The following is a 24,059-nucleotide window of genomic DNA, read 5'->3' as shown; positions in this document are numbered from 1 at the left end:
AATTATAACGGAGAAATCGATTAATAATTTTCTCGTTATAATAGGAGAAAATACCCAAACTCTCTAAATAATTTTCTCTCAACCCGATCCCAAATACCCGTAAGAGATTATAATTTTTTTTTTTTTTTTCCTCTCTCTCACGTTCTTCTTCTTCACTTCTCTTTGTGATTTTGATTTTGTGATGAATGTGAGGTGATGGCATGGCTTGGTATTTATAGAGATTATGAGGATTGGTAGGTGCCTACAAGAGTTGATAAACTCATTTCCATTTACGGCCACCGTCCAAGCCGTAATCACCGTCCAACATTTTGTAAACGTGTTTCAACATTTTGTAAACCTTTTGATTGGTTTCAGACGTTGGGGTAAAGAGGAGAAGTGCATTAGTGCCAATCTGAAATGCAACTGGAGTGTGTAACCTTGACCATTGAATCAATTTGTGCAGACGATAGTGCAAGTGTTGGTTTACGGTGTACATATAATTCAGATTATGTTGTAGTCTGAGAACATTGTGGAAAAGATCTGCTTGATGTGAGGTACATGTTTCGCTTGAACGAATGTATAAACCCCTCCCTAAGAGCCAGTAAACAGTGAAAAAATGCTTAACAAAAGAAGGAAAAAAGGGTACACGTCTTGCAGGATAAATGTTGAAATCCCTCAGGATTGATAAAGGTACATCAATGTGAAAGCTAACCATAGAAAAACAATCAGGTGCACCAAATCGTAAAATCTACAAGAGTGATATGTGCAACTTGAATCAAGTAATGAGCCAAGTCGTGTAGTACATCTCTTGAAAGATACAAAGAGATGGTTCGGTCTGGGGTTCGGCAGCTTTTTTTTATAAAACGTACCGAATCTAACCGAACTAACCAAAATTTTGGTTCTGTATGGGGTTCGGCAGGTTTGGTTCGGTTAAAAATTGCATGCCTAAAAGAAAACATACTAGGATCAAGCCATTTACTCTAACTCTTACTCTAAGCTGACTAGATGTTTTGTTTTGAATGTGTGACAGGTTTTACATAGCAGAGTCATTGCTAGCTATTGAATACGTACACATGCTGGGGATTGTGTACCGTGATCTTAAGCCTGAAAACGTTCTAGTTCGAGAAGACGGACATATAATGCTCTCTGACTTTGACCTCTCACTCCGATGTCTTGTCAGCCCAACACTAGTGAAATCTGCTGCCATTGAGTCCGATCCGTTACGCAAAAACGTTTACTGCATTGAGCCCTCTTGCATCCAACCGTCTTGCACCGTCACCACCACTTGCTTCTCTCCACGTCTGTTCTCAAGCAAGTCTAAAAAGGAACGTAAATCCAAGAATGACACAGCAAATCAAGTTAGGCCATGGCCAGAGCTGGTAGCCGAGCCAACGGATGCGCGGTCCATGTCGTTCGTGGGCACGCACGAGCACTTGGCCCCGGAGATTATCAAAGGAGAAGGGCATGGGAGTGCAGTGGATTGGTGGACTTTTGGAATATTCCTCTACGAGCTTCTCTTTGGGAGAACGCCTTTCAAAGGCTCAGGAAACAGACAGACACTGTTCAATTTGGTGGGTCAGCCTCTACGGTTCCCGGAAACACCCGCGGTGAGCTTTGCAGCGAGAGACCTCATCAAAGGCCTGCTCATGAAGGAGCCCCAGCAGCGTCTGGGGTTCAAAAGAGGAGCCACTGAGGTTAAGCAGCACCCATTCTTCGAAGGTGTGAACTGGGCTTTGATTCGTTGTGCCACTCCACCAGAGATCCCAAAGCCAGTTGAGCTGGAGAGTGGACCTGTTAATGTTGCAGAGGCACCATCTAGCCAGAAGACAGCAGCAGGTTTGGTTCTGAATGCTGAGAAAGGCTCTGATAACTATTTGGAATTTGATTTCTTCTAGCATTAAGGTTCGAGATATGATGATACTCCTATTCTTACTTTAAAGTTAATGTTGTGAAAGATGATGATCAAGTTTGTTTGCCTCTTTACATAGATTCTCATGAAATTGTATGTTTGTTTTCTCTGTGCTTTAGTTACCTCAGTTAGTATTTACTTTGTGTTTCCCTCTATTCAACCAAACTCAAAACATCACAAATATATAATCTTCCATTGTCTCTCATTCCATTAACTGTTAGTTTTGGGCTTACTAAAAAAGCAAATGCAAGCAAAAGGGTCATTGGATTGATCTTTCTTCAGCCGCTGCTGTTTTGGAGACTTGGAGGGAGTTCTCTCCTGCACTTTTGGGGACTTGGAGGGGACTCTCTCCATCACTGTCTCCTCCATCTTTATCTCTTTTCCTTGGCATATCACCTTAACCTCGCACAGTTCTGCTGCAGTGCTCCTCATTATCAGTTCAGGAACACTGTTTCCTCTTGTCGAATTTGCTTTCCTACAATAAACAGACAGAGAGGACTGTCCTGTCATCTGACAACTAAAAGAATAGTGGCTAATGATCTTGTATATATAGATACCTTGCATTAGACTTGTCGATCCCAAGAACGAGCTTTTTAATGTGAAGAATAGTGATGAGGTCTTGTAAAGCCTTTGCCACCGAGTCACTCTCCACCAGTATTGTCTCCACCTTCACCTGTATTTTGCATTACTTCACTATCTTGATACACTCTTAATCAAATACCAAGAGAGAAAGAGTTGGGACCTTAGAAGCAGAGCAGGCATGAATGAACTTGTTCAACAGAGTTCTTCTCTTCTCTCTTTCCTGAGACATAAAGGTTTCAAGTTGTTCTTGACTCGCTTGCTCCCTCGTCAGCCTCCCCACTACACAAAGATCATACATACATACACTTGAGTTCAAACACACAGTTGGTTTCATCACAAGATAAGAGGAGAACATATACAGACAAGGATAAGGGATGGAGCGAGTCTCAGGGAAGACATGGATGAGGTAAAGAAGAGTAGAAGTAGAAGTGATGAGATTGTCAAGAGCCCAACGTAATGCCTCCATGCTAGAGTCTCCTTTACCAACTCCAACATACACGTTGTCCTCGCCGTTCATGGACACTGTTCCACTGTTGCTCCCTTCAAACTGAATCTCTCTCACCGTCTCCAGCCCTCCTCTCCTTCCATCTTCTTGTCCCTCCTCTTCTATCTCATTGTTCATCTTCTTGTCGTTGACTTTTTACCTCTTGGTTTTGCTTAAAACCTTCTGACTTTCCTTTAATTTATATGCAATCTTACATGTGTTTTGTGGAATGTACCACTTGATTATTATTTTGCCGTTTTGAGTTTTGTGAAAACCTGAAGTTTTCAAAACATTGTACCTTTTACATAGCATGACAAGTTCCATATTACAAGTTTTATCAACACGTATGTGTTTGGAAACTATTTCTTTAACTAAATTTGCATCATCCAAGCTTAGAAAAATAGTTTATCTTGGTCAAGAATTTGAAATTGTGTATGGGTCAACGTACTTTGTTCATTGTTTATTGGCAACTGCTGCACGAATATCCGAATCCACAGCAGGAATCTTTATATATAATAATCCGAAGTCAAAACACATAACTTTCTTAGCAGTTACAAACAAGAAAGATGCAAACCTTATACATTAACAGCAGCTATTGAACTTTGATGCTTTCTCTCTAGGAATCATTCCCATGTTTTATGTTAGGCTTGAAAGTTCAGCCCTTGAAGATCATTTTGACCCAAATATCGTTAAGTTTCGGCAATGTTTGACCAGTTTTGTACTTGTTTTTTATAGCCTAGGCCCAAACATAAATCTGGAGAGAAGTGACCCACCACCTATGTGTTTCTCTCAGCCCATGATTCATAACTCGCAGTCACATTCAGTGTCTAACACACACTTTATGGATGAAGAAAGCAATGCAAAGTTAGAGCCGAAGGCTAAAGTTGGTTGTCTCTTTATTCTTGGCTTTTGGTTAGCAAATCACAAGAAATATCTCTTTTTTGTGTGTGTGAGATAGGTAGGCCTGGGCGTTCGGGTACCCATTGGCATTCGGATCGGGTTTTTCGGGTTTTCGGATTTTCGGGTTTATGCTTCTAAGTCCCATACTAAAATTTTATTAGTACGGATCGGGTTCGGATAATAACACTTCGGGTTCGGTTCAAAATTGTATTGCATCATAAAACCCATAAAGTAATCATATATCATACGGATTCGGGTTATATCGATTCGGTTCGGATATAACCAAAGTAAAAAACAAATTTTTTAAAGTAAAACATAAAGAAAAACATCTAAATTAAATAAAAATTAATCTATCATATATAAAATTGATAAAATAACAATAAAATGTTAAATCAAGCATAAAAACAAACATCATTTGTAAAAAATATGTATTGCCTTATAGAGCGTAGACTTTTTATTTCAATGAACAGATTATAAAATACTTATTTATAACTAATTGTGTACTTAAAGCATTTATTAGAATTTTAATATTTATTATTATATATAATATTACCACAAATATTGAATTTAATAATTGGAATACTTATATATATTTCAAAATATTTATATTGACTATTAATTTCGGATTTTTCGGGTTACCCGTTCGGGTTCGGTTAATAATACTTCGGGTTCAGATATTTTTTGTACCACCCTACAAAACCCGTTCGGGTATTTTTACGTTTCGGGTCGGATAACGGATCGGGTTTTTCGGTTCGGGTTCGGTTCGGATTTCGGATTCCGGATTTTATGCCCAGGCCTAGAGTTTGGCATTGTTTTGCCATACAAGGAAACTGACCCTTGATTAACATATAAACTAAAGCAACCCCATTCATGCTATCTCCACCCCCTAAACTTTCTTTTTGATAGTATAAAGTATTAACAAATGAAAAAAGTAACTAAAACGTTTATAAAGAAGACAACTTTAAATATAGTTGACTCAGAAAAAGGAGATAACTTTGAATACACCATTTCTTTACCTCCCATCGTTTTGATCTTTGCTTTTACCAATAAAAGACAAGGCTCACCAATCCGCTACGAGTTCATATTAATACAACTCTGATAATCTAAAAAAAGACAAAGTCTTTATCAAAGTAGTTCTGCTCTTTAAGTTAGGAGGAGTTTAATACACTCGTTGTGTTTTAAAAGGTGTATATTTATGTTGGGAGTTGTCTGTCTCTCCTACCACCTCTTTGACCTTTAATGATGGACTCCTCATGAGTTTGGTGCAAAGTGACCAAAAGGAAGACAAAAAAAGAGCCGATCTTGGAAACTCTGTCTGGTTGCAGTGGAAGTGAGCAAAAACAATGGGGGTCGTCTCAGAAGAAGCCATTGATGAATTCCTTGAGCTCATAGATCAAGGTCTTACCTTTTCCCTCTTTTACCTCTTTCCCTTTCTGCTCTTATTAGTAATTACTAAATTGGGTAATAATTTGTACCAGTTGAGGAGCCATTGAAGAAAACATTTGAGGTATGTTCTGTTTTTGTCTCTTTCCTTGAAAATGGGTCAACCCCCATTCAACAGATTCTAAAGATTAGATCCGCATTTGCATCATTTATACTGGCGCATTGGATCTGTGATTGGTTTTTTTTGTAATAGTGGTTGAAGTTGATCCCTTAAGATTTTTTTCTAGGCGTGAGATTGAGCTAGAGTTGTTGCATTCATGCTCCGGTTCTTATTCTTGTTGTTTCTGAAACTGAAGTCAAGTAAAAAGAAACTTATTTGTGAATCTGCAGAGTGTCCATCAGGGATACCGGAGGGAGCATTTGAGTCGTTTTCTGAAGGCACGAGATTGGAACGTAAGCAAAGCTCATACAATGGTATGTTTTATATCTCCCAAACACTTCATTATCTGGTTTCTTTGAGTGTGTGTCTTGGTTTCAGCGTTTCTGTGTACGTAATTCATTTTCAGCTGGTTGAATGTTTACGTTGGAGGGTTAATAATGAAATTGACAGTATACTATCTGTGAGTCATTCATCTCCTTATCCTTGCTTTGTGTTGTGTGGCATTAGATCATGTTTTTTTGGCTTCCGCAGAAACCCATTGTGCCTAGTGAGTTGTATAGTTGCGTACGGGACTCTCAGCTCATAGGAATGTCAGGTTACACGAGAGAGGTACCCCCCACCCATTGGATTCCTCATTGCCTTCTTTCTGAGCAAAACAAATCTCTTCTTAACTCTTACTTGATGTTGTTACCTTAATTGTTTAGGGCTTGCCTGTCTTTGCTATTGGTGTTGGCCTCAGCACATTCGACAAAGCTTCTGTAAGATGTGCTTCATTGTTTTGTCCTAGTTTTCGCAAGATCAAGTGACAAACCAAAATAATGAATGTGCTTCTCTTTTTCCACATACAGGTTCACTACTATGTCCAATCCCACATCCAAATCAATGAATACAGAGACCGTGTATTACTGGTAAGTACATAGTAATTGGCTAAACTTTTCTTTTAACGGTTTTTTTCTTGCTGTAATGTGTAAAACTCTGTTACAGCCTTCTATGTCTAAGAAGAACGGGCGGCCAATCACCACCTGCGTCAAGGTTCTAGACATGACAGGGTTAAAACTTTCAGCGTTGAGCCAAATTAAGGTATGAATAATGATACCACCAAGTTATATAATAAGTTCTTGAATTCATCTTCATACCTTTCTTTGTGTTAACATTTTGATGCAGTTAGTGACTATCATATCAACCATAGATGATCTGAACTATCCAGAGAAGACAAACACGTACTATGTTGTGAACGCTCCATATATATTTTCCGCCTGTTGGAAGGTAAGCCTTCTTGTTTGTAACTCAGGGTGTTAGCTACTTAGCTTGTGAATGTGTGTCTTTTATTTTCAAACAAACAGGTTGTAAAACCTCTTTTACAAGAGAGGACGAGGAAGAAGGTTCATGTGTTATCTGGTTGCGGAAGGGATGAATTATTGAAGGTATGTATATATGTGCATATGCTTCCTTATGGTCTTGGTGTGAAATGCAAAGTTTTCTAAATATTTTTGTTGCTTCTTTATAGATTATGGACATCACATCCCTCCCACATTTCTGTAGAAGAGGAAGCTCTGGGTCGTCTCACCACACTGAGGGCGTAGACTGTTTTTCTTTTGATCATCCCTTCCATCAACAGCTGTACAACTATGTGAAGCACCATTATGAGACCCAGGGACACGCAGAACCTGCAAAGCAAGGATCATTCCACGTTGGGCTTCCTGAGCCTGAAGCTGAGATAGCCAAAACCATTGAATCGGAACTGCACAAGTTTGAGAACTGCAATGGTCTATGCCAGCCTGCTTATGACAGAAAGGATGTCCATGAAACACTGTAGGATGATGCCTCTGAGGGAACTCCTTTCAGTGCTAGCAGATCAGATGAGTGAGCTATGTCAAATCTCCCTAGCCATGCAGCTCTAAAGTGAAGAAAATAAAATAAATGTTCTCATAGCTTCATGTATAGTGTTATTTGAGCCTTTGGATAGACATTTGTACCAAATTTATTTTGTGTTTTTGTAAAATGTAAAACAGAGGCCGAAGAAATCCACTTCTCAAACTCCCTAAGCAATCTGAGTGAGTGCTAGTCTATGATATCACTCTTTCATAGAGTTGTGGGTAAAGGTAAAACATCACTGGCTTCAACAAGATACAATAGAGTATATCAATATTAATTTGATTTCTAACCCACTTTAATTGCATCTCTCTCAAATTCAAAGTTAAGCAGTCTCATGAGACGGAATATTAACCGCATAGTCACGCTTTGCGTTCTGTAACAACATCTATTGGCTTCAGAGTGCTGAATACCCTATTGTCTTCTCCGACCTTGCAACACGTCAACAAGTTGAAGAGTATGTATTGGGAAACTTTAATTGACATGTCATCTCTTGCTTGTTCTAGATGCTACGCTTACCAGAGTTAAAGAAGAAGCTTACATGAACTCAAGAACAAGCGCTGATGCTCCTCCTCCTCGGTTGCATACTGATGCCACTCCATACTTTCCCTTCTTTGCTCTCTAACACCTGAATCACAAGGATTCAACCACATTTTTTTCATCGGGGATTCAGTTCAGTTAAACAACATTGTTGCCAGCTCTTAGTATAAGTGCAAGAAGCAACACAATATAGTACGGAAGCAGATAATCAAGAGACAATGGATATTCAGCAAGCACTTTTTGCTATATTAGAAATCACTATAAACAATCTTTACAAGAATTGCTTAAACAGTTTCACACGAATTGTTAACACACTAACAATTGCTACTGAAAGATTTCTAAGCTACCTAGCTTCTGTCTCTTTGTCACCTGCTACGTCAGCCTCTGACTCAGAACGACACCAAGAACTCCTCCAAGGGATTTTCACCCTTCCTATAATAATCAGCTTCGAGAGTCTTGTTGATTCCTCATCGACACCTTGCTATTTTATTATTTTATAGTGATCTCATACGTTCCCAAAACCCTTGTCAAAGGAACTATGGATATGGACAACTTCCATATTAATAAGTATAACTTTCTTTTAAAAATTATACTTATTCCATTTCTCCAAGGCATAAACTTGATCCTCAAGTTTATTCACTTGTCTTATCTCCACGGTATAAACTTGCTCCTCAAGTTTAACCTACTCCAACTCAGCATTTTGCATCCACGTGGTCCCTACCACTCCGCATGCTTACTGGACACTGTCTGATACCACCTGCGTCAGCGACTTTGTCAAGGCATAAACCACATGCTTATCATTCTTCATCTCAGCATCTTGCATCCACATGGTAACCCACCACTCTGCATGCCTTATGTAGTAACGACTAATGCATCCATCATCAATGACTTCATCGCCAACTTCGTCAACTATTGACATCTACAAGCTCTTGATTGCATCTTCAATCTCCCTCTTTTAGCTTTGTGTGCCGATCAAGCACAACTTCCTTCTAGTTCAACAACCATGTTTCCTCAACTGGAAACTTCCACACTAGATATGTTTTTTTTTCCCACGAGATGTGCACCATCTAGATCTTCATAGTAGATATGCTTTTCTCCCCACGAGATATGCACCAACTACATCAGGACGTCTATCACACCATGCTTTCCCACCCCCCTCCCTATGAGATATGCACTCTTTGGACCAGAACGTCACATCTTCTCCCCTGCTTGATAGCATACTAAGCTAAAACACAGATGCTTAGATATAAAGACTTCCACCACACACCCGTCTGCTTATTCTTGTGTAATCATAATATAGCCCCTGCCGCAACGGAATACATTACAGTATTGCATCATGATATGACGCACCCGTCGATATACCCCTCGACCAACTTCTCTTGAGGACTTGGCTCAACCCATGTGTCATCATCTCGACCAACATATCCTTCGAGCCCCTCCTCACTAAGTGCACTCCGCACTCGTCGCTATAGGCTTTGATTGATTCCCGCATCACTCTCCAGACGATCACTTTTGAAAGATTGTGTACTTTGCCACTCATACCTTTTCAGTTCTATTTAAACAATCTTGGGTGGAATTTTAGACACAAAAAATCAAATGTTGGGTGTATGACACATGACGTGATCAAGGAGTTATCCAGATGGCTCATCCGGATGGAAAAACGGACAAAACTCTCATCTCCATCCAGATGGCTCATCCGGATGAAGAAACGAACAGCCCATACTCTCCATTTCCACCAGCCACAACAACATCATTCAAACCGAGCTGGATGCTTTGAGCCGCTAGCATTACAGCTGAAGTAAAAGCAGTAATGTGTGTACAGCTAAGGTTTCAGTGATCCATCAAGAGTAGAAGAAGGGTTGTTAATGAAAGGTAACCTTTCATTCCTGAAGCATAGACTTTGTTGACAGTGGTGCAGACAACTGAATAGGGAATCCCAGCTCCAAGTGCAGCCTGTCTTGCTGGTGCTTGCCCAAGATTGGCGGTTAAGACATTTCAAAAGAAGACCTCTTCCACAACAGCCGGATCAATGTTTGCTCTTCTAAGTGCAGCTATACAGTGGAGTGTGCACCAGTAAGATGATGCAAATTTGCCTGAATCAAGAGAGAAAAAGAGTACAACTATACTACCTTCATATAAAGATCACAGCTTTGGGTTCTGTGCAGAGGTGTAAAACTCATCAACCTATCCGTTTGGTGGCAGATAAGGACGATCAGGCTTTTGTTTCGATGATTACGAGGAAACGTGTAAGAGAATAGTTCATAGTTGACAAAACAAAAGAGAGATAAAAGAACAAGTGTTACACGTCGGATCAATGTCAGTTTGCGTGATTGATTTTGTCCCTTTCTTTGGAAGATTTTGTTAAGGAAAGAAGAAACGTGAGAATAGGATATTGATGTTAGTTTTTTTTCCTGTAGTTACCATTCAGACAATGAAGTTGTCTAATGTATTCATAGATTGGTAAACACGGTTACAAGATTTATTAGCTGGTGAGTGAGTTACCACAAGGCGCAAAGGTCAAAGCTTTAAAGTCTTAAAAGCTGTTTCACAAAAGACCATACATGTTGCAATTTAACTAATACAAAGGGATTGCTTGCTACAAACTAACATACCACAACACATCTGGATTCATTAATCCCTAATGATCCTTTGTTCCACGAGGAGGATCAATCAGCTTGATCTTCAACTCAATCTCACCCGATTCAACAGCGCACAGCTTCAGCCACACGCTCTGCACCACCTCTCCGTCTATGCAACTGATTGTGCTCTCACGAGATAAGCAGTTGTCTGAATCCGGTAACACTTTCCTAAGAGTTGTCTCGCCAGAGGAGACGTGCACTATATGCCTTAGTCTGGCTACTGAGATGAGTGGTTGAAGGCTGAGAGTGGCATGACCCATCTTGTCATCTGCCTTGAACCTATCTTTGTCAAACACTTCCTGAAAACCACATCAACATCATCATCATCATCATCATCATCATCATGGTCACAAAAGGAAAATAATGAAGCATACCAATGAGAGAACTGCTGCAGGATCTTTGAGTGTAAAGCTCAGTTCCTCATCCCATACAGGGTTCAAGCAATTGTTGATCACTTTGGTCTTGGCTGACTGTTTTTTATCAAGACAGTAAAACAACATCACATCAGCTAATGGCAGCATCATAAAGTAAAACAACACTTCTGAAAAACAAACTGTAGTTGTAACCACTAAGGACAGTGAGCATTGAATATGGTTATAATCACATCACTAAACTTACCTCATTTCCCAACTTGACTATCACGTAAGGATCACTTGACTTGAAGTCTCGGATCGCCAGTTTCTTTCCTCTAATAACAGTCACCTGGAGCTGTCCTAGTGGCTCGACCATCTCAGACCTTACAAACACAAGCTACCAGCATTAGAAGAACTAAGCATTTTCACACACTCGTGACAAAACAGAGATAAAGAAAATGTCTTTATTAGACAATCAATTGAATAAGACAACCAGAATCACGAGTAATCCGAAATAAACTCCCAAGGAAACATTAAAAACATCACTCCGTTGGTTCAGCTTCTTGATACACAAAAACAAACTCTAGGAAAGATATAGAAAGATTCACACTTGGACTTGGTCCATAAACAACACTAGTAGTGGATTTCAAGCAACCAAGAGAGATCAAATGCCGCTAATCTACAGGTATATCTATCTAGTGAGTATGCAAGAGGAAGATAGATACCTAGATCGCAACCAGAACTTGATCAAGAAACACAGAGGATTAACAAAGGCTCAAACTTTGTAAACAGAGAAACTCGAGTCTACCAAACCAAAAGAAAGTAAAAGAAAGTGGAACCATAAAGAATGAGTGAAGCAGCGAAGAATGGTACTAACTGAAAAGGAAGTTTCACTGAGAAAGTTGCAAACTTACTGTATATAAGAAACGGTAAAGGACAAAAAGACACACAGCTTTTTAACAGCCAGGAAACACAAGATTACGAGAACAAACTTACCAGTTTGGAAAGAAAAGATACAAAAGGAGGGTTCCTTGCTCTTCTTGAGATTGACGCAGCTTCTCTAGTTTGCTTCGTTAGATATGGAGCTGAGAGGAGGGAGGATGATGCAAATTACAGTAACATTTGTTTTTATTTATTAAATGAAAAGAGACGCTGTGTCATAAAGACAAGTTCGATGGTCTCGAGTCTCAAAGTTGCTAAAGAATGTTTGACCAAAAAGCGTGAGCATAAAGTTTTGATTTTTGGAGAACGTAGCTAGTTCAATTAATTACTGGAGAGATTTGGTGAACCTAATTATCATATAAATTAATTACAACCGTAAGTTCTTTTTGTGTTCAACGTTCAAGGTATGGGTAAAAGTAAAACCATTTTTTATTTATAAAATTGCTCATCTGCTTGAACCAGGAATGGTCTCTGACACGCTTTGACTCAGTCTAATCTGTAAAGCTCCAACACACAGTGAGGGCCCAGGGGTATCACCATAACTTTCTTTTTCATTGTTAAGTGCAAAAAGAAGCTCCTCCTTTCTATTGTGTCCGTTCTTTACATTATGTAAAACTGTTACTTGTCTAATACTCACATGTTGAAAAAGAAAACGAAACCTGAAACGATAAATCAGAGTAGACATAAAGATGATCTAGGACCAACAATAGTGGAGAGGTAGAAGAAGAAAGTGGCCAAGTAGTTGAGTTCAAAAGGGAGAGCACTTTGGGGTTTAGGAATGTAATAAGGGAGTGGTCAAGTATTACAGAAAAACATGAAACAACCCTACAAATAAACACACATATAGATACTACAATACATGAGCACATAAAGGTGTCTAAGAGGAGCTGGTTTTTTGCCTATTATTCATTCATTCCATCATGGTGGTTAGAAAGAACAAGTATGTATCACTAACCCTACAAATCTCACATATACACCACATCAATGCAGTAACCACCAATACTTGGGGACAAACACCGCAAATTCTATTCCCTGTATTTCTTCTACATAATGGCATAGGACACACCTATGCTGCTTTCTTGGAGCTTGACTTAACCACTTTGCTTCTCCACGCTCCCTGCACATGCATTAAGAACACTATGTTATATGGGGAAAGGTAGGCTACCTGTTAGTTTTAAGAGAAAGGTAGGTTACAAGAGTCTCATTGTCAGAAGCGTCAGCATCCCCGGCATCATCTTCAGCTTCAGCTTCAGCTTCTGTCTCCATATCACTGTTTTCTTGTTTCTTCTCAGAATCTGAGTTGTCAACATCAGTTTCTTTCCCCTCAGGGTTTCCACTCGACTCTGCTTTTGCCTCCTTTAAATCAACTTTCTCCTCATCATCATCCTCGCCTTCTTTCGACAACTTTCCTTCGGACTCTGATTTCTCTTCGCCAGCCTCCTTACCATATTCCTGATCCTCTGTCATCAGCTCTGTGGTTGATTCCATCTTCTTTTCATTTGTTTCTTCAGCAGCTTCACCGACTGAATTATTCCAATAAACAATGAAAATCAGAAACAAACAAAAAATTGCTTGTGCAATAAGATCATCTAACACTGTTTCCGTATGTATACGTGCATGAAAGGGCATAAGTTAAAGGATTTAGAAACTGTGGGGAACAAACAAAATTGGACATAACATTGGAAGAAGTAAGTCAAATGGAACTTACCTGGAATGGCAATGGATCGGTTTTTCTTGGTTCTGCTCTCTAGCTTCTCATATTCTAAAGAGGGACTTCCTGGTGTTCCTTCCGGGTGCTTATGCCTTATGTATTTCTTTGGGGTTCTTTTCCCTTTTGGCCTACACAGTCAGGAAAAAAGAAACAAAAGGATTAACACAAACACAAAGACAAACGCAAAAGTATAACCAAACAGCTGAAGAATGAGATCGCATCTAGACTTATAATGACAACATTTCACTTACGTGGTAGGAATAGGGTCTTCATCCCTTCGCAAGGCATCTGAATTCTTATGCTTACTTCCAGAAGATCTAAAAGAAACAAACAAAAAACAAGATTGCTGAACAAAACGAGATTGAATGGACTACAAGAAGATACATCATCCTAAAATGAAGAGTATGTCTTACCCTTTCTTATTAGAACTTCGCTTTGATGTCTTGGTCTTCTGCAGAATGTAGAAACAGTGTAAGGATATTAATTAAGTAGACGAGCAGAAGTAGTGAAGATGGATTGACAACAGAGCCCAAAAAGCAGGAAATGTTAGAACCTTTGTGGGCTTTCCCGAGTCTACAAGCTCCCATCGTTCTTTATCGAGGCGAAGGACTTCGACATCTCCATCCTCATAGAGTATCTGATATCACAAGATAGAGTACAAAGTTGGATGGACCAACTAACGCAAGAAAAAAGACAAGAATCAGATTGCTGAAAGCTTACCACATGTTTCTGTTTCGTCGAATCATAAGATTTTACCGTGCCTTCATAAAACCTATTGATTTCACAAGATGCAACTTCTGGTGAGATAAACTCAGAGAATAATATCACATTTTGATGGAAATAAATGATTGCATCAGATGGGTTCATCGTAAGAAAATATGACTCCAAAGGGAATACTATAATGATATCACTTTTACAAATTCAGTCCAAGGAAACGTAGTAGAAAAATGCTTACCGCTTATCCATAGGCCACCAAACATCTATTTTGCAACCGATTAGCTCATCAGTGACCATTTTCTTTTCTGCTGTGGAGCACTGCACAAGAAATCAGGTAAGGCTATAAATAATTTAAAACATTATTTAGAAAAGTGACACTGTTAAACATCAATGGAAGGTAAAGATCCGCCACCTTAGCCAGTCCTGTGACGCCTTTTCTTTTCCGGTTCTGCATTGATCCAGAGGAAGACTTCAATCTATCACCACTTTCTGCTGACCTACTCTGCTTCCGTTTAAAAGAAAAAATAGCATATTAATTAACTGGACTAGAAGTACAATGAAATGAGCGGTTTGATCCTGTAGATGAGTTTTGAGTTTTACCCTATCACTGCAGTTGCCATCTTCACTATGATTTTCTGAGAAGATTTTCTTTTTCGTTCGGGAAGACCTGCTTCCTAATCTCTTTTCCCGGTTTGAATTTTCATCGTTCGAGTCCATATCTCTCTCTTCATGCAACTCTTTTATAGAGCCACTATTTGAGAACTTGAAAGGACTATGGCCAGAAGAAGATCTCCGGCGTTTAGGGACTGAAACTACTGATGTTCCATCCCCAGCACTCCTTTTGGTAGCCTTCTGATCCGTTTCACCTGTGTTTGATCTCTTGCCAGGGGAATGTGTGTGTCCATTACTGGACTCAAATGTATCCACCGTGCGCAAGTGGTCCAGATTTATCTCCCTCACCATTTTCAAAACGTCGACATCAGTTTTACCGCTCTCATCTTCAGCTGAAACAGATTTGTTCTTTTCCCCCTCTCTACTCTTGGTTCTCTGAGCTCTCAATCGCTCTACTATTTTACCCAGAGGAATTTCATTGTCATCACTTTCGTCATCATTCATACCCTCGTGCTCTGAAGCTTGGGGTATCACCTGAAAGAAGGAAATATATTTTTTTTTTTAAATACAGAAATCACTGAATATTGCAACTCAGGTTTTAAGGTTGGATAATATACAGATGAATCAGCATGACTCTCCAACTTGAGAGAACTAAAGTGTGCCAAGACAGTTTCATCAGCTAGCCACAATTTCTCTTCACCAACCTGTTGAAACAAAATGTTATGGGTTAGCAAACGCAAACCAGGACAAAAATATGAGGTTAACAAGAGTAAATACAAAAGCAAAGACGCTATCCAGCTCAGATTGCCAAGCTCGTCATTCAAATATCCAGAAACATGAACAAGTTTGGCTTCTTACCCCAGAGTTGTCACCTTCAGTTTTTTCAGAAGGTTTGTAAAGTGTTGGAGGCAGCGATACAGGCGTGAATTCCCCTTTTAGATCAGTCTCTTTCTGAGTTAACTGATTCATTACTGACAGCCCGAGCTCACAGATCGCATGTGAGTTCTGTAAATATAAAATTATGAGACTGTCAGCTCCAATGGCACCATGACAGGGCCAAGTAAAATGGTTACACATATCCACATGCTTACAATGATTATAAAATATAGTCATGACATAGCTGTTTAACAGAACAAGCTCAAGGAAACCTTTTACAAACCTTTGACTTTGTTGCATCAGTGACATCTTCCGACTGTTTTATACTATTGAAGATAGATATAATGGTGGGAACGCACTCCTGTTCTTTGTCAGTATCTTCAGCCTTCCCGTCTTCCTCTTTATGCAGTAACAGAGAAATGATCAAGTATAATTGGCTGAAATAAGCGATTGGAAATAGTAAGTATAAATATTACAGTAAAGAAACAGAAAAGTAGTAGGTAAAACCGAAAAATTACCGATATATCATTTCATATTCCTTCACATCTTTGCATTTTTCGACGTCAGGACAAGAATGATGCGCAAGTGCGTGAACCAAGTAAGGTAGGATACTATGAGGGTAGGGAGAAACCGAATTTGCATCAGTCTGAGCAGAGACTTTCCGCCCTTTTGTTTGGTAAGAATGTTGAATGACATCAGCCAGGTTCTGTTTCTCCTGTAATGCCAATCCCGACGAATAGTTTAGCTAGATAACATTGTCAGAAAGATCGTATATGTTTTAAGTAAAGGGAGATGACATACCTCCTCTGACACCAGTACACTTGATCCAGTGATGTCGAATAAGAATGAACAGGCATACTTTGTCTCCAACACTCGATCCTTTATATACTGATGAACTTTCCCAAGGAATATTTTCTTAGCCATAGGAAATGTTATCTACAGGAGAGGGTTAGCAGAAATGTTAAAACAGAACCAAGATCAAAAGTAGGCTAGGCTGGAAGGTGCGAATGGAAGACCAAAATGAAGGAAGGTACCTCAGGGGTTTTTAGAGTTAAATGGAAGATATCAATCGATATCTTATCGTCCCAGTGTCTAGAAAGGCGGAGGATTGCCTTTGCAGCAGCTAGTTTCATATGGGCTTTGTCAACAACGCTGTGGAGAGGTTGAGCATGAGTGCCTTCAGTTTTTAAAGAGAAAAAAAGAACATCTTAGAATGTTTGGCATTGATGTTTACCAACCTTGAGTCTATCTCTTCAGATATTTCCCCAAAGGAAAGAATGTTTTTCAGTAATATAAGAAGGTCATCAACACCCGTGCGAAGATGAGCATCCTTGAGCGGCAAGTAGCTCTTAACCAATGTCTTGATTCCATATATCTATATTACAAAATAAGAAAAAAAGAATTTTGAAATTAATTGGACAATAGAGTAATTACTTTATCAACTAATGTGCGGCAAAGAACTATTTTAAACTAATATTAATATACCAACCTTCAGTTGACAAATTTCACTTTTGACATCCCAGGATAACTTCTCGTCATCTACTGCTTCCTGCAAAGGGGTTTAAGTTTCTTCCAATAAAAAATGAAAAGAAAACTGCGAAACAAATCAACGTCAGAGTGACCTTTTGCAGAAAACAAAACATAAGTAATACATACACTTTCGGTTTTGAGGATTTTGCTTCTAATAAACTCAACGATTTCAGTTTCTCTAGTCTCAAAGACTGGCATCGCAATCTGCGCTATGCATCCAAGGCTTTGTAGAACAGCTGGCTGATACCTCTTGTCGTCCAGCATGTCCACGAGTCCCTACAAGTACAGTATCATGTCAGAATTTTCACATGCTAATTAATTATATCAACAATATCTTAGTATCAATGAAGAACTGCCACCTTGTACAAAACAGATAGCGCCTTCAAGCCATCATCCTTTGTTATTGATGCTAGTGCTTGCACAGCATACTTAGCCTGCTTACGGTTACCTTCTACACAGATTCTCTCCAGCAACAGGTCCACAGAACTTTAAATGGAAACATTATAAATCAGAAAAAGTAGGAAACTAACAAATGACGTGAACTCATGTTTGGTAATGTTTACATATATATCCAAGGAGATGAGTCTTTCACCTCGATAACACAATGAGATTCTCCCGAATAGTACCACCTGCCTTCGCCAGAATTTTAAGAGTACATTCCTTTATCATTTCATCATCATCTTTAAGGAAACCTATCAGTTCTTCTTCAGCCCCGTCAAACAGTGATGGACAGTAACTTGCGAGAAGCTACAAAATCAATGCACAAGCATCAATGTGGTTAGTTTTGTAAAGCTAGAGGATTAAACGATGTCAGGTAAGTGATTACCCCTAAGAAGTCCATGCAGGATTGAATGCCCAAATTATCTTTAGAAGCCTTTCTAGCAGAGACTTCTGACAGCATCTCTTTCACATATTCCTTACTGAATAGGAGATAAGAACACTTTATGGAGAGACTGCCGAGAAATTCATAGAGACTATGCTTTTCAGAAAGTATTTTAAGCATATCATCCTGCACACAAATTAAAACAGCAAACTATATAAGGTCATGGAAAGTAAACCTTAATGTAAGTACAAGCTTCTCGTCATTCTCACCCGAATCTTTGACGCTTGTACTATGCTAGTGTTGGGATCGAGTAGATTATTCAAGATCTTCCAGATATTAGCATCTTTCAGTTGGTCAAGAACCAAAAAGTTCTGCTCAGCCTTTGGGGGATCAGAAAATGCACGTGACATGACTCTGAATCCAAATTGGATCTTTTTCTGCATCTCCGGAGCATCAGCACTCTGCGTTCAGACAGAACATAAGGTTACAGCTGGTGAATATTAAAAGAAACAAAAAAATTCAACCGGAAATCAAGGAAAAAAAAACTCTTTAATCACATTTAAGCAAACCTGTTGCAGCTGCTTGAATGCCAAGTATTTTTGCATTTCTTGTTGTATCCTAAAGATCAAGAAGAAAATTTTACAAGGTCAAATTCCAATACCAAAAAATATATTTTAAAGATCATGCAATAGTATTAAGTGCCAAGTAAAATCAACAAATCCACCTTTGCCTCTGCTCCAGTATTTTCTCTAAAGCTTTTGTCTCCACGTTGTCAAATCCGGAAAATATGTCTATCCAGTGCTTAACTTTATCTCTAACAGAGAAATCACTTGGAAACAATGAACTGCAGAGAGTATATTCAATTGTATCTGATCTGCAACACAATGAACATATTAAAATCTATTTGCCGAAGGTAATGCTCATAACATATTTAGATATCTGAAAAATGTCATACCTGAAATCTTTGTCATAAAGACATCTTAAAATTTTTCCAGGAATCCAATCAAAGTCGCCAGTGCCTAACTTCCCTTCAGCACACCGTAAGCAATATACCCGGTATAGTTCAGTCAACCTTTCCATTGTGTATGTCTTTACCAGTATCTGATTTAGAAACAAAAAAAGAAATGTAAGTTCCAATGTCTTTAATTATTTAGCATGTAACTATCTGAGAAATCAAGACAGGATACATAAAACATACAGCTTTGTCTCGGAGCCTTTCAGCAACCAACTTTATAGTGTCAATTGGAATCGACGTCAGTGCACTCGCAGCCACATCACAAATAACAGCAACGACTTGTTTGCGGATATTCTCATCATAATCCAAGAGCCGGTCACTAAGAGCAGCTACAAGAGGATTAACACACTAAGATTAGTGAGCTCTAATTTAAAACTAAGGGCGCGATAAGGAAAGACTTACATATAATTTGGGAAGCCTCGGCTCTCGAAGGATCTGAGAGCAAACACTTCTTAATATGGTCAAGGATGAGCATTCTAACTTCAACTACTCTATCAGTCAGCCTTTTCAAAAACTCCACAAAAACTGAACTGAACTCTTCGGAGATGGCACGTCCAGGCAAGGAAAACAACTCTCCGACCAATCCGACAACTTTCAAACGAGTTTCCAATTCATCAGCCTGTACATATTAATAGTACGCATTATGGAGTTGAAACAACCAAAGGATAAAGGTGACTATTCAAACAAAATACAAAATTACTGATGCATGGTTCAAGAGTCATGGTGGTGTTTGACAACCATAATAGAGGCAGAAGACCAAAACAACAACACATACCAAAAGCTCTCCAGTGAGATAGGGTGCAACTCCGGATAGGCACTGAGGAGCACAGCGGTACAAATCATAGATAACCTCATGGCAGTCAATTTGACTGGTGGAAAACCGGCTATCTCCAGACAATGAAGAGATAAGGAATTGTTTTATGTCAGATTCAACTTTTGGCGCACACTGCTCTATGACTTTCATAGCAAGTCTTCTCGCCGCGTCACTAACGTCCTGCCATCATAAATCCAGAAAATGAGCGGTCTGCTATTACATAAAGCAACAAAACATTAATTAGAATAATATCAGCCAGCGAAGTCAGAAATGCTCACACTTCTATTTCTGCCCAATCTAGAGAGTAGAATTAGTAACAGCTGCTCCTGCACATCTTCACTCTCTTCTAACAGAACAATCATTATATTTTGCATTGATGAGACAACAACCTCCGGATGGTCATCTCTGCATATACAGAAATAAAACAATCTGTCAATACAAGGAACCAGAGGATAAACACAAAACTCATTTATAACTCGTATTTGAGATAGAATTAAGGCTAGGTTGAAAGTGAAACCCACCTAGCAACATCAAGAAATGTAGTAAAGACTTCTTTCACCAGCTCATCGCACTCCAGATCCAACATCACTATACATGACCTGTATTTTGCAACCGTTTCGAGAATAACAACCCTCCTTCCAAATGATGGTCCACCGACATCATCCAACCCAGAGAAGGAACTCACAATCAGTTGAAATATATCCTGAAACAAGATTAAGAAACGAAAGAAAAATCAGCAGTGGATATGTATGTAATCACGGTTCCAGAGGAAATTCAGGACAACACCGACCCTCATAGTGTCATCATGGTAAGGCGCTTCAGGTGCTGTGATACGAGTTATCTCAGAAAAACAACTCGCAACTAGAAGCTTCACATCCTTGTCTTGATGCTTGAGAATTTCAGGTTTAATAATTGCGTCAAGAAAAGGCTGGATGGACTGCAGCACTGACGCTGGTGGAGACTGCTCCAACTCAGAAAGACAAACAGCAGCTTCCTGCATGTAGCAACACAACAAGTTAACGAGGCTGGGGTTAGCACAGATCATTACCATTTAGTAATGGCATCAGACAAGAAAATAGAATTACTTGACAAGGAGACAAGTATCTCACAAAAGTAACCCAACCAATCAAATAAACATCTTAATCAAATAGAAGGCATAACATACTGAAAACTAGGGCAACTCTTGCTTCTATCGAATATCAACTGAAGACAGACAGTGCAATTCAATTCCGACAGAGACACAACTCAAAGACAACCAGGCATTGAAAATTAACAGTCCAATCCTAGGAACTTGACATTCTAACAATTGCAAACCTAGTTAGCAAAAGGCCGTACAATTCATATGCACCTTCCAATTAAAATGGAGCAAGACCCCAGTTTTGATGTGTGACCTAATTTTACAAAATCAATTTATATCAAGGGGCTGGTCAGCTAGCCCTAACTCTATTAGCAAACATTACCCAGAAAGCTGAAACTTTTCTCTATCGACCAGATTTGTAGAAATTTAAAGCTGAAAACTCCCTCCAAACGAAAAAAATCCAAACTTGGTAGAAACGAAGTCACCAGAGGCTAAATTTCTGAAGAATTAGAGAGGAAAAATTCACCTTGAAGAGTTTGAGCAATGAATCTTTGGAGGAAGGAAGTGGGTCAAGCTTGGATCCGAACTCCTTCAACTGCTCCTCTGGCTTCAGAGCCATCACGAGTGGAACCAAGAACTCTTAACCGGGGGGATGTGGTCTTCTCTTAGAGCCAGAGCACCCCGTGGAGAATAACGAAAAAGGGGTTTCTTTATTTGTGTTGTTGTGTTCAGAGACAGTCACTCTTTCGAACACATCCCCGATCTGAGCGGTCTCTCCAAACAACAGGCCGATTTGCTGACTTACGGGTTTGTGTCCCTCATCTCTTCCTTGTTTTTATTTATTATGCCCTCCACTTTCTCTTCTTTTTACTCTTTGCCCCATCCAAAGCCTTTCATTATTGGATCCAAAAAGGCCCAATAATAAGGCCTTTCAAACCGACGACGTCGTTTTGCGTGGTTTTGTGACCTTGTACTTTCTTAAGCAAGATCATATTGTGAGATTAGACTCTCACTGTGGACCAAGTTGTGGAAATAATAGTCAAGTCTCTGGAGACGACCGGCACTGGAAAACATCGTTATTTACTGTGATTCCTTAGAGGAAATGAACTGGAGTTGATCTTGTAGACTGGTCAAAAACGGAAGCTCTTTCTGAAGAGTATCAGGAGGAAGAAGGTGATGCAGACGAAACTGAGAGACACACGTGAAAAAAAAAATATGAATGAGAAAGAGAAAGAGAACCTCTGGTTCTCCCCCGACCGCCCCGCCGCCTTGATTCCGCCTCCGACCACCGCTGGTAGTCTTCCGTCTCCCCTTCCTGACCCGCCCGATCCTACTCCCATACCCCCCCACTGAACATTTCCCTACCCTGCAGTCAACTATTGTTTCCCCTCCACTGACAAATAAGTAAATTTCTCGAGCCTTCGAAACTGCTTCTACAGTTTTGGTTGAAGCAAGCTCTGAAACTACTTGTGCCTCCCCTATGGCTCAAGATCCTCCACCCACTACAGATTGCCCTCTTATGGTGAACTCTGATTTACTTCCTACTACCAATGTGAATGACCCATTCAAGGGTTTCACTCTTCATATTCCAAAAAATTCAATTCCCTTTCCTCCTTCCACTGCAGCCTCCAAAAACCTCCTCAATAAACCCTCTCCCCAAAAATCGAAAACCCCCAACAACAAACGCATCCCACTGCCTCTGCTCCCCAATCGATCTACAACTCAGACCAAAGCCCCTCCCGACCAAACTCCTACCCAGAATAATCGCCAACTCCCTTAATCCTATGCGCAAAAAGCTAAGGCGATAGCAAACAAAACATTGCAAAGACTTGCGCCACTGACCTACTCAGAAACTGGTATTCCACAAGTAACAATTCCTGATGAAGTGTTTCAAAGAGGAGCTGAGCTCCATAAAGACTTCATTCAAGGATTCTTCTTCGCCAAAATGCCATCCTACCAAGCGCTCCAGAGCGTTCTCAATTTCATGTGGGGAAAAGGAATAAAGCTCGATATCAGAACAAACCCAAAAACTCACTACTTTCTGGTGAGAATCCCAAATGATTACATTAGAGCAAAGGTACTAGAGAAAAAGATATGGTACGTTGGTACTGCTATGTTCGTCCAACTGGAACACTAGCATCGCAGAATCAGCTCCGCTATCTAACCCCACATCGATTCCTCTATGGGCTTATCTTAGGGGGCTCCCACCCGACTTGCGCAGTCTTGAGAGGCTTAGCTTCAATGCAGGCCTGATAGGGGAGCCAAAGGAAACTGATGAGTTTACAAAGAATCTCACGGATTTGGATCTGGCGCATGTAAAAATAGAAGCAGACCTCTTTAAGCCGCTCCCTGCCCTTATTGAGCTAAAAAGATCCAATGGAGAAATCATTCCGGTTGAAGTATCATACCCCTGGATGTCTCCTTCCTACTCTCACTGCAGGGCGCTGGGACACATCATGAAAGATTGCCTTCAAGCAAACCCAATCTGGGTGGAGAAACAGACAATCCCGAGCAAAAATGCCTTATGAGGAGGGTTCCGGACCCATGGAAGAGGCATCTTCCTCCACAGAAAATACCGTGGCTGTTGTCACCCCCTCCGAGCCTACTGAAGAGCCAACCCCTTCAGATTTCGAAGCTACTACCGGTATTGAAACTTCCCCAGTTGCTGACACTACAGTTGACATAGATACTACGCTTGAAACAATTGCAGAAGCTACCATTCCTACCTTGTAGGCTGCCCTTGAAGATCAACAGACTTTTGAAAATTATCTTCGTGAAATTCTATTTCCTGACCACTCCATCATACCATAATCTACCACTAACTCAGATAATCAAACCTCCTTCACTGCAACCTCCACCCTTGTCTTTTCCTCGAAATCTGACCACGACTCTTCCCCATTCCTCCCTATCAGCCAATCCAAAAGACCCCCACCCATTAAACACAAATCGTCCCTCAAAAGACCTCCAAGTAACTCTCCCCCCTTCCATTACCCTTTTTAACCTATTTTCCCTGCTTGATACAACCCTAAATAAAGCCACAAGATACACTGAATCCTCTGACCCTTTCAACCACTCAAAATTCTTCTTCTCAGCCTTTTCGCCATCTCCTCCCAAGATCCCAGTATCTCTCCCCCCCCCCC

The 24,059-nt window shown here is 39.9% G+C and overlaps 5 protein-coding genes and 1 long non-coding RNA gene across 9 annotated transcripts; 2 read left to right on the top strand and 4 right to left on the bottom strand.

Moving 5' to 3' along the window:
• Positions 1 to 884: 884 nt before the first annotated feature.
• LOC106324258 (serine/threonine-protein kinase D6PKL2-like) lies at positions 885 to 1,874 on the top strand. The gene is made up of 2 exons (XM_013762257.1): positions 885 to 898; positions 1,010 to 1,874. The coding sequence occupies exons 1-2, from the start codon at positions 885 to 887 to the stop codon at positions 1,872 to 1,874; spliced, it is 879 nt and encodes a 292-aa protein (XP_013617711.1).
• Positions 1,875 to 2,050: 176 nt separating this feature from the next.
• LOC106324256 (U-box domain-containing protein 37-like) lies at positions 2,051 to 3,110 on the bottom strand (the record flags this gene model as incomplete). Its single annotated transcript, XM_013762256.1, has 4 exons — positions 2,051 to 2,363; positions 2,446 to 2,561; positions 2,631 to 2,749; positions 2,834 to 3,110. Coding segments are annotated over 4 exons (777 nt in total), but the record flags the coding sequence as incomplete, so codon positions are not given.
• Positions 3,111 to 4,880: 1,770 nt separating this feature from the next.
• LOC106319997 (SEC14 cytosolic factor-like) lies at positions 4,881 to 7,442 on the top strand. The gene is made up of 11 exons (XM_013758370.1): positions 4,881 to 5,252; positions 5,333 to 5,361; positions 5,628 to 5,711; positions 5,804 to 5,857; positions 5,929 to 6,006; positions 6,102 to 6,155; positions 6,246 to 6,305; positions 6,382 to 6,477; positions 6,562 to 6,663; positions 6,741 to 6,821; positions 6,905 to 7,442. Exons 1-11 carry the CDS (start codon positions 5,198 to 5,200, stop codon positions 7,211 to 7,213), a joined length of 1,002 nt encoding a protein of 333 aa, XP_013613824.1. The 5' UTR covers positions 4,881 to 5,197; the 3' UTR covers positions 7,214 to 7,442.
• A 136-nt stretch (positions 7,443 to 7,578) lies between these two features.
• On the bottom strand, positions 7,579 to 10,049 carry LOC106320005. 2 transcript variants are annotated; one of them, XR_001265666.1, is made up of 3 exons: positions 9,687 to 10,049; positions 7,789 to 7,897; positions 7,579 to 7,700 (listed from the first exon to the last, which is right to left on the bottom strand). It is a non-coding gene; the product is annotated as an uncharacterized LOC106320005 (long non-coding RNA). The 2 variants fall into 2 exon arrangements; XR_001265667.1 differs by having other exon boundaries at positions 7,811 to 7,897.
• A 217-nt stretch (positions 10,050 to 10,266) lies between these two features.
• LOC106325181 (protein C2-DOMAIN ABA-RELATED 11-like) lies at positions 10,267 to 11,966 on the bottom strand. Of its 2 annotated transcripts, none has more exons than XM_013763204.1 (4): positions 11,798 to 11,966; positions 11,067 to 11,184; positions 10,823 to 10,918; positions 10,267 to 10,747 (listed from the first exon to the last, which is right to left on the bottom strand). In XM_013763204.1, the coding sequence occupies exons 2-4, from the start codon at positions 11,175 to 11,177 to the stop codon at positions 10,448 to 10,450; spliced, it is 507 nt and encodes a 168-aa protein (XP_013618658.1). In that variant the 5' UTR covers positions 11,178 to 11,184; positions 11,798 to 11,966; the 3' UTR covers positions 10,267 to 10,447. The 2 variants fall into 2 exon arrangements, with proteins under 2 accessions (XP_013618658.1, XP_013618659.1); XM_013763205.1 differs by lacking the exon at positions 11,798 to 11,966 and adding an exon at positions 11,527 to 11,688.
• A 519-nt stretch (positions 11,967 to 12,485) lies between these two features.
• On the bottom strand, positions 12,486 to 21,730 carry LOC106326999 (sister chromatid cohesion protein PDS5 homolog A-like). Of its 2 annotated transcripts, none has more exons than XM_013764990.1 (33): positions 21,446 to 21,730; positions 20,632 to 20,835; positions 20,363 to 20,544; positions 20,120 to 20,246; positions 19,803 to 20,021; positions 19,430 to 19,646; positions 19,211 to 19,356; positions 18,968 to 19,113; positions 18,737 to 18,886; positions 18,570 to 18,630; positions 18,282 to 18,473; positions 18,016 to 18,198; positions 17,782 to 17,936; positions 17,549 to 17,675; positions 17,316 to 17,465; positions 17,149 to 17,208; positions 16,898 to 17,034; positions 16,694 to 16,811; positions 16,461 to 16,595; positions 16,178 to 16,374; positions 15,943 to 16,096; positions 15,642 to 15,788; positions 15,401 to 15,487; positions 14,772 to 15,317; positions 14,584 to 14,673; positions 14,410 to 14,489; positions 14,175 to 14,226; positions 14,008 to 14,091; positions 13,868 to 13,905; positions 13,706 to 13,771; positions 13,452 to 13,582; positions 12,938 to 13,266; positions 12,486 to 12,860 (listed from the first exon to the last, which is right to left on the bottom strand). In XM_013764990.1, exons 1-33 carry the CDS (start codon positions 21,536 to 21,538, stop codon positions 12,810 to 12,812), a joined length of 4,854 nt encoding a protein of 1,617 aa, XP_013620444.1. In that variant the 5' UTR covers positions 21,539 to 21,730; the 3' UTR covers positions 12,486 to 12,809. The 2 variants fall into 2 exon arrangements, with proteins under 2 accessions (XP_013620444.1, XP_013620445.1); XM_013764991.1 differs by having other exon boundaries at positions 18,582 to 18,630.
• Positions 21,731 to 24,059: the final 2,329 nt, after the last annotated feature.

The sequence above is a fragment of the Brassica oleracea genome, chromosome C2 (assembly GCF_000695525.1).
Source record: "Brassica oleracea var. oleracea cultivar TO1000 chromosome C2, BOL, whole genome shotgun sequence".
Taxonomy (NCBI): Eukaryota; Viridiplantae; Streptophyta; class Magnoliopsida; order Brassicales; family Brassicaceae; genus Brassica; species Brassica oleracea.
The sequence above is the reverse complement of the archived record's forward strand: the minus strand, read 5'-3'. Positions and strand labels throughout refer to the sequence as shown.

What these genes read in the sequence shown, in the direction of transcription:
- LOC106319997 (XM_013758370.1), top strand. Translation starts at nt 5,198, where the DNA reads ATGGGGGTCGTCTCAGAAGAAGCCATTGATGAATTCCTTGAGCTCATA. An exon ending in GCACATTCGACAAAGCTTCT is followed by an intron (nt 6,156 to 6,245) that starts GTAAGATGTGCT and finishes TTCCACATACAG; the next exon opens with GTTCACTACTATGTCCAATC. An exon ending in CAGCGTTGAGCCAAATTAAG is followed by an intron (nt 6,478 to 6,561) that starts GTATGAATAATG and finishes ATTTTGATGCAG; the next exon opens with TTAGTGACTATCATATCAAC.
- LOC106325181 (XM_013763204.1), bottom strand. Translation starts at nt 11,177, where the DNA reads ATGGTCGAGCCACTAGGACAGCTCCAGGTGACTGTTATTAGAGGAAAG. An exon ending in TAGTCAAGTTGGGAAATGAG is followed by an intron (nt 10,919 to 11,066) that starts GTAAGTTTAGTG and finishes GATAAAAAACAG; the next exon opens with TCAGCCAAGACCAAAGTGAT. An exon ending in CTGCAGCAGTTCTCTCATTG is followed by an intron (nt 10,748 to 10,822) that starts GTATGCTTCATT and finishes TGTGGTTTTCAG; the next exon opens with GAAGTGTTTGACAAAGATAG.
- LOC106326999 (XM_013764990.1), bottom strand. Translation starts at nt 21,538, where the DNA reads ATGGCTCTGAAGCCAGAGGAGCAGTTGAAGGAGTTCGGATCCAAGCTT. An exon ending in CTTTATGACAAAGATTTCAG is followed by an intron (nt 18,887 to 18,967) that starts GTATGACATTTT and finishes ATTGTGTTGCAG; the next exon opens with ATCAGATACAATTGAATATA. An exon ending in TACAAGCGTCAAAGATTCGG is followed by an intron (nt 18,199 to 18,281) that starts GTGAGAATGACG and finishes ATTTGTGTGCAG; the next exon opens with GATGATATGCTTAAAATACT.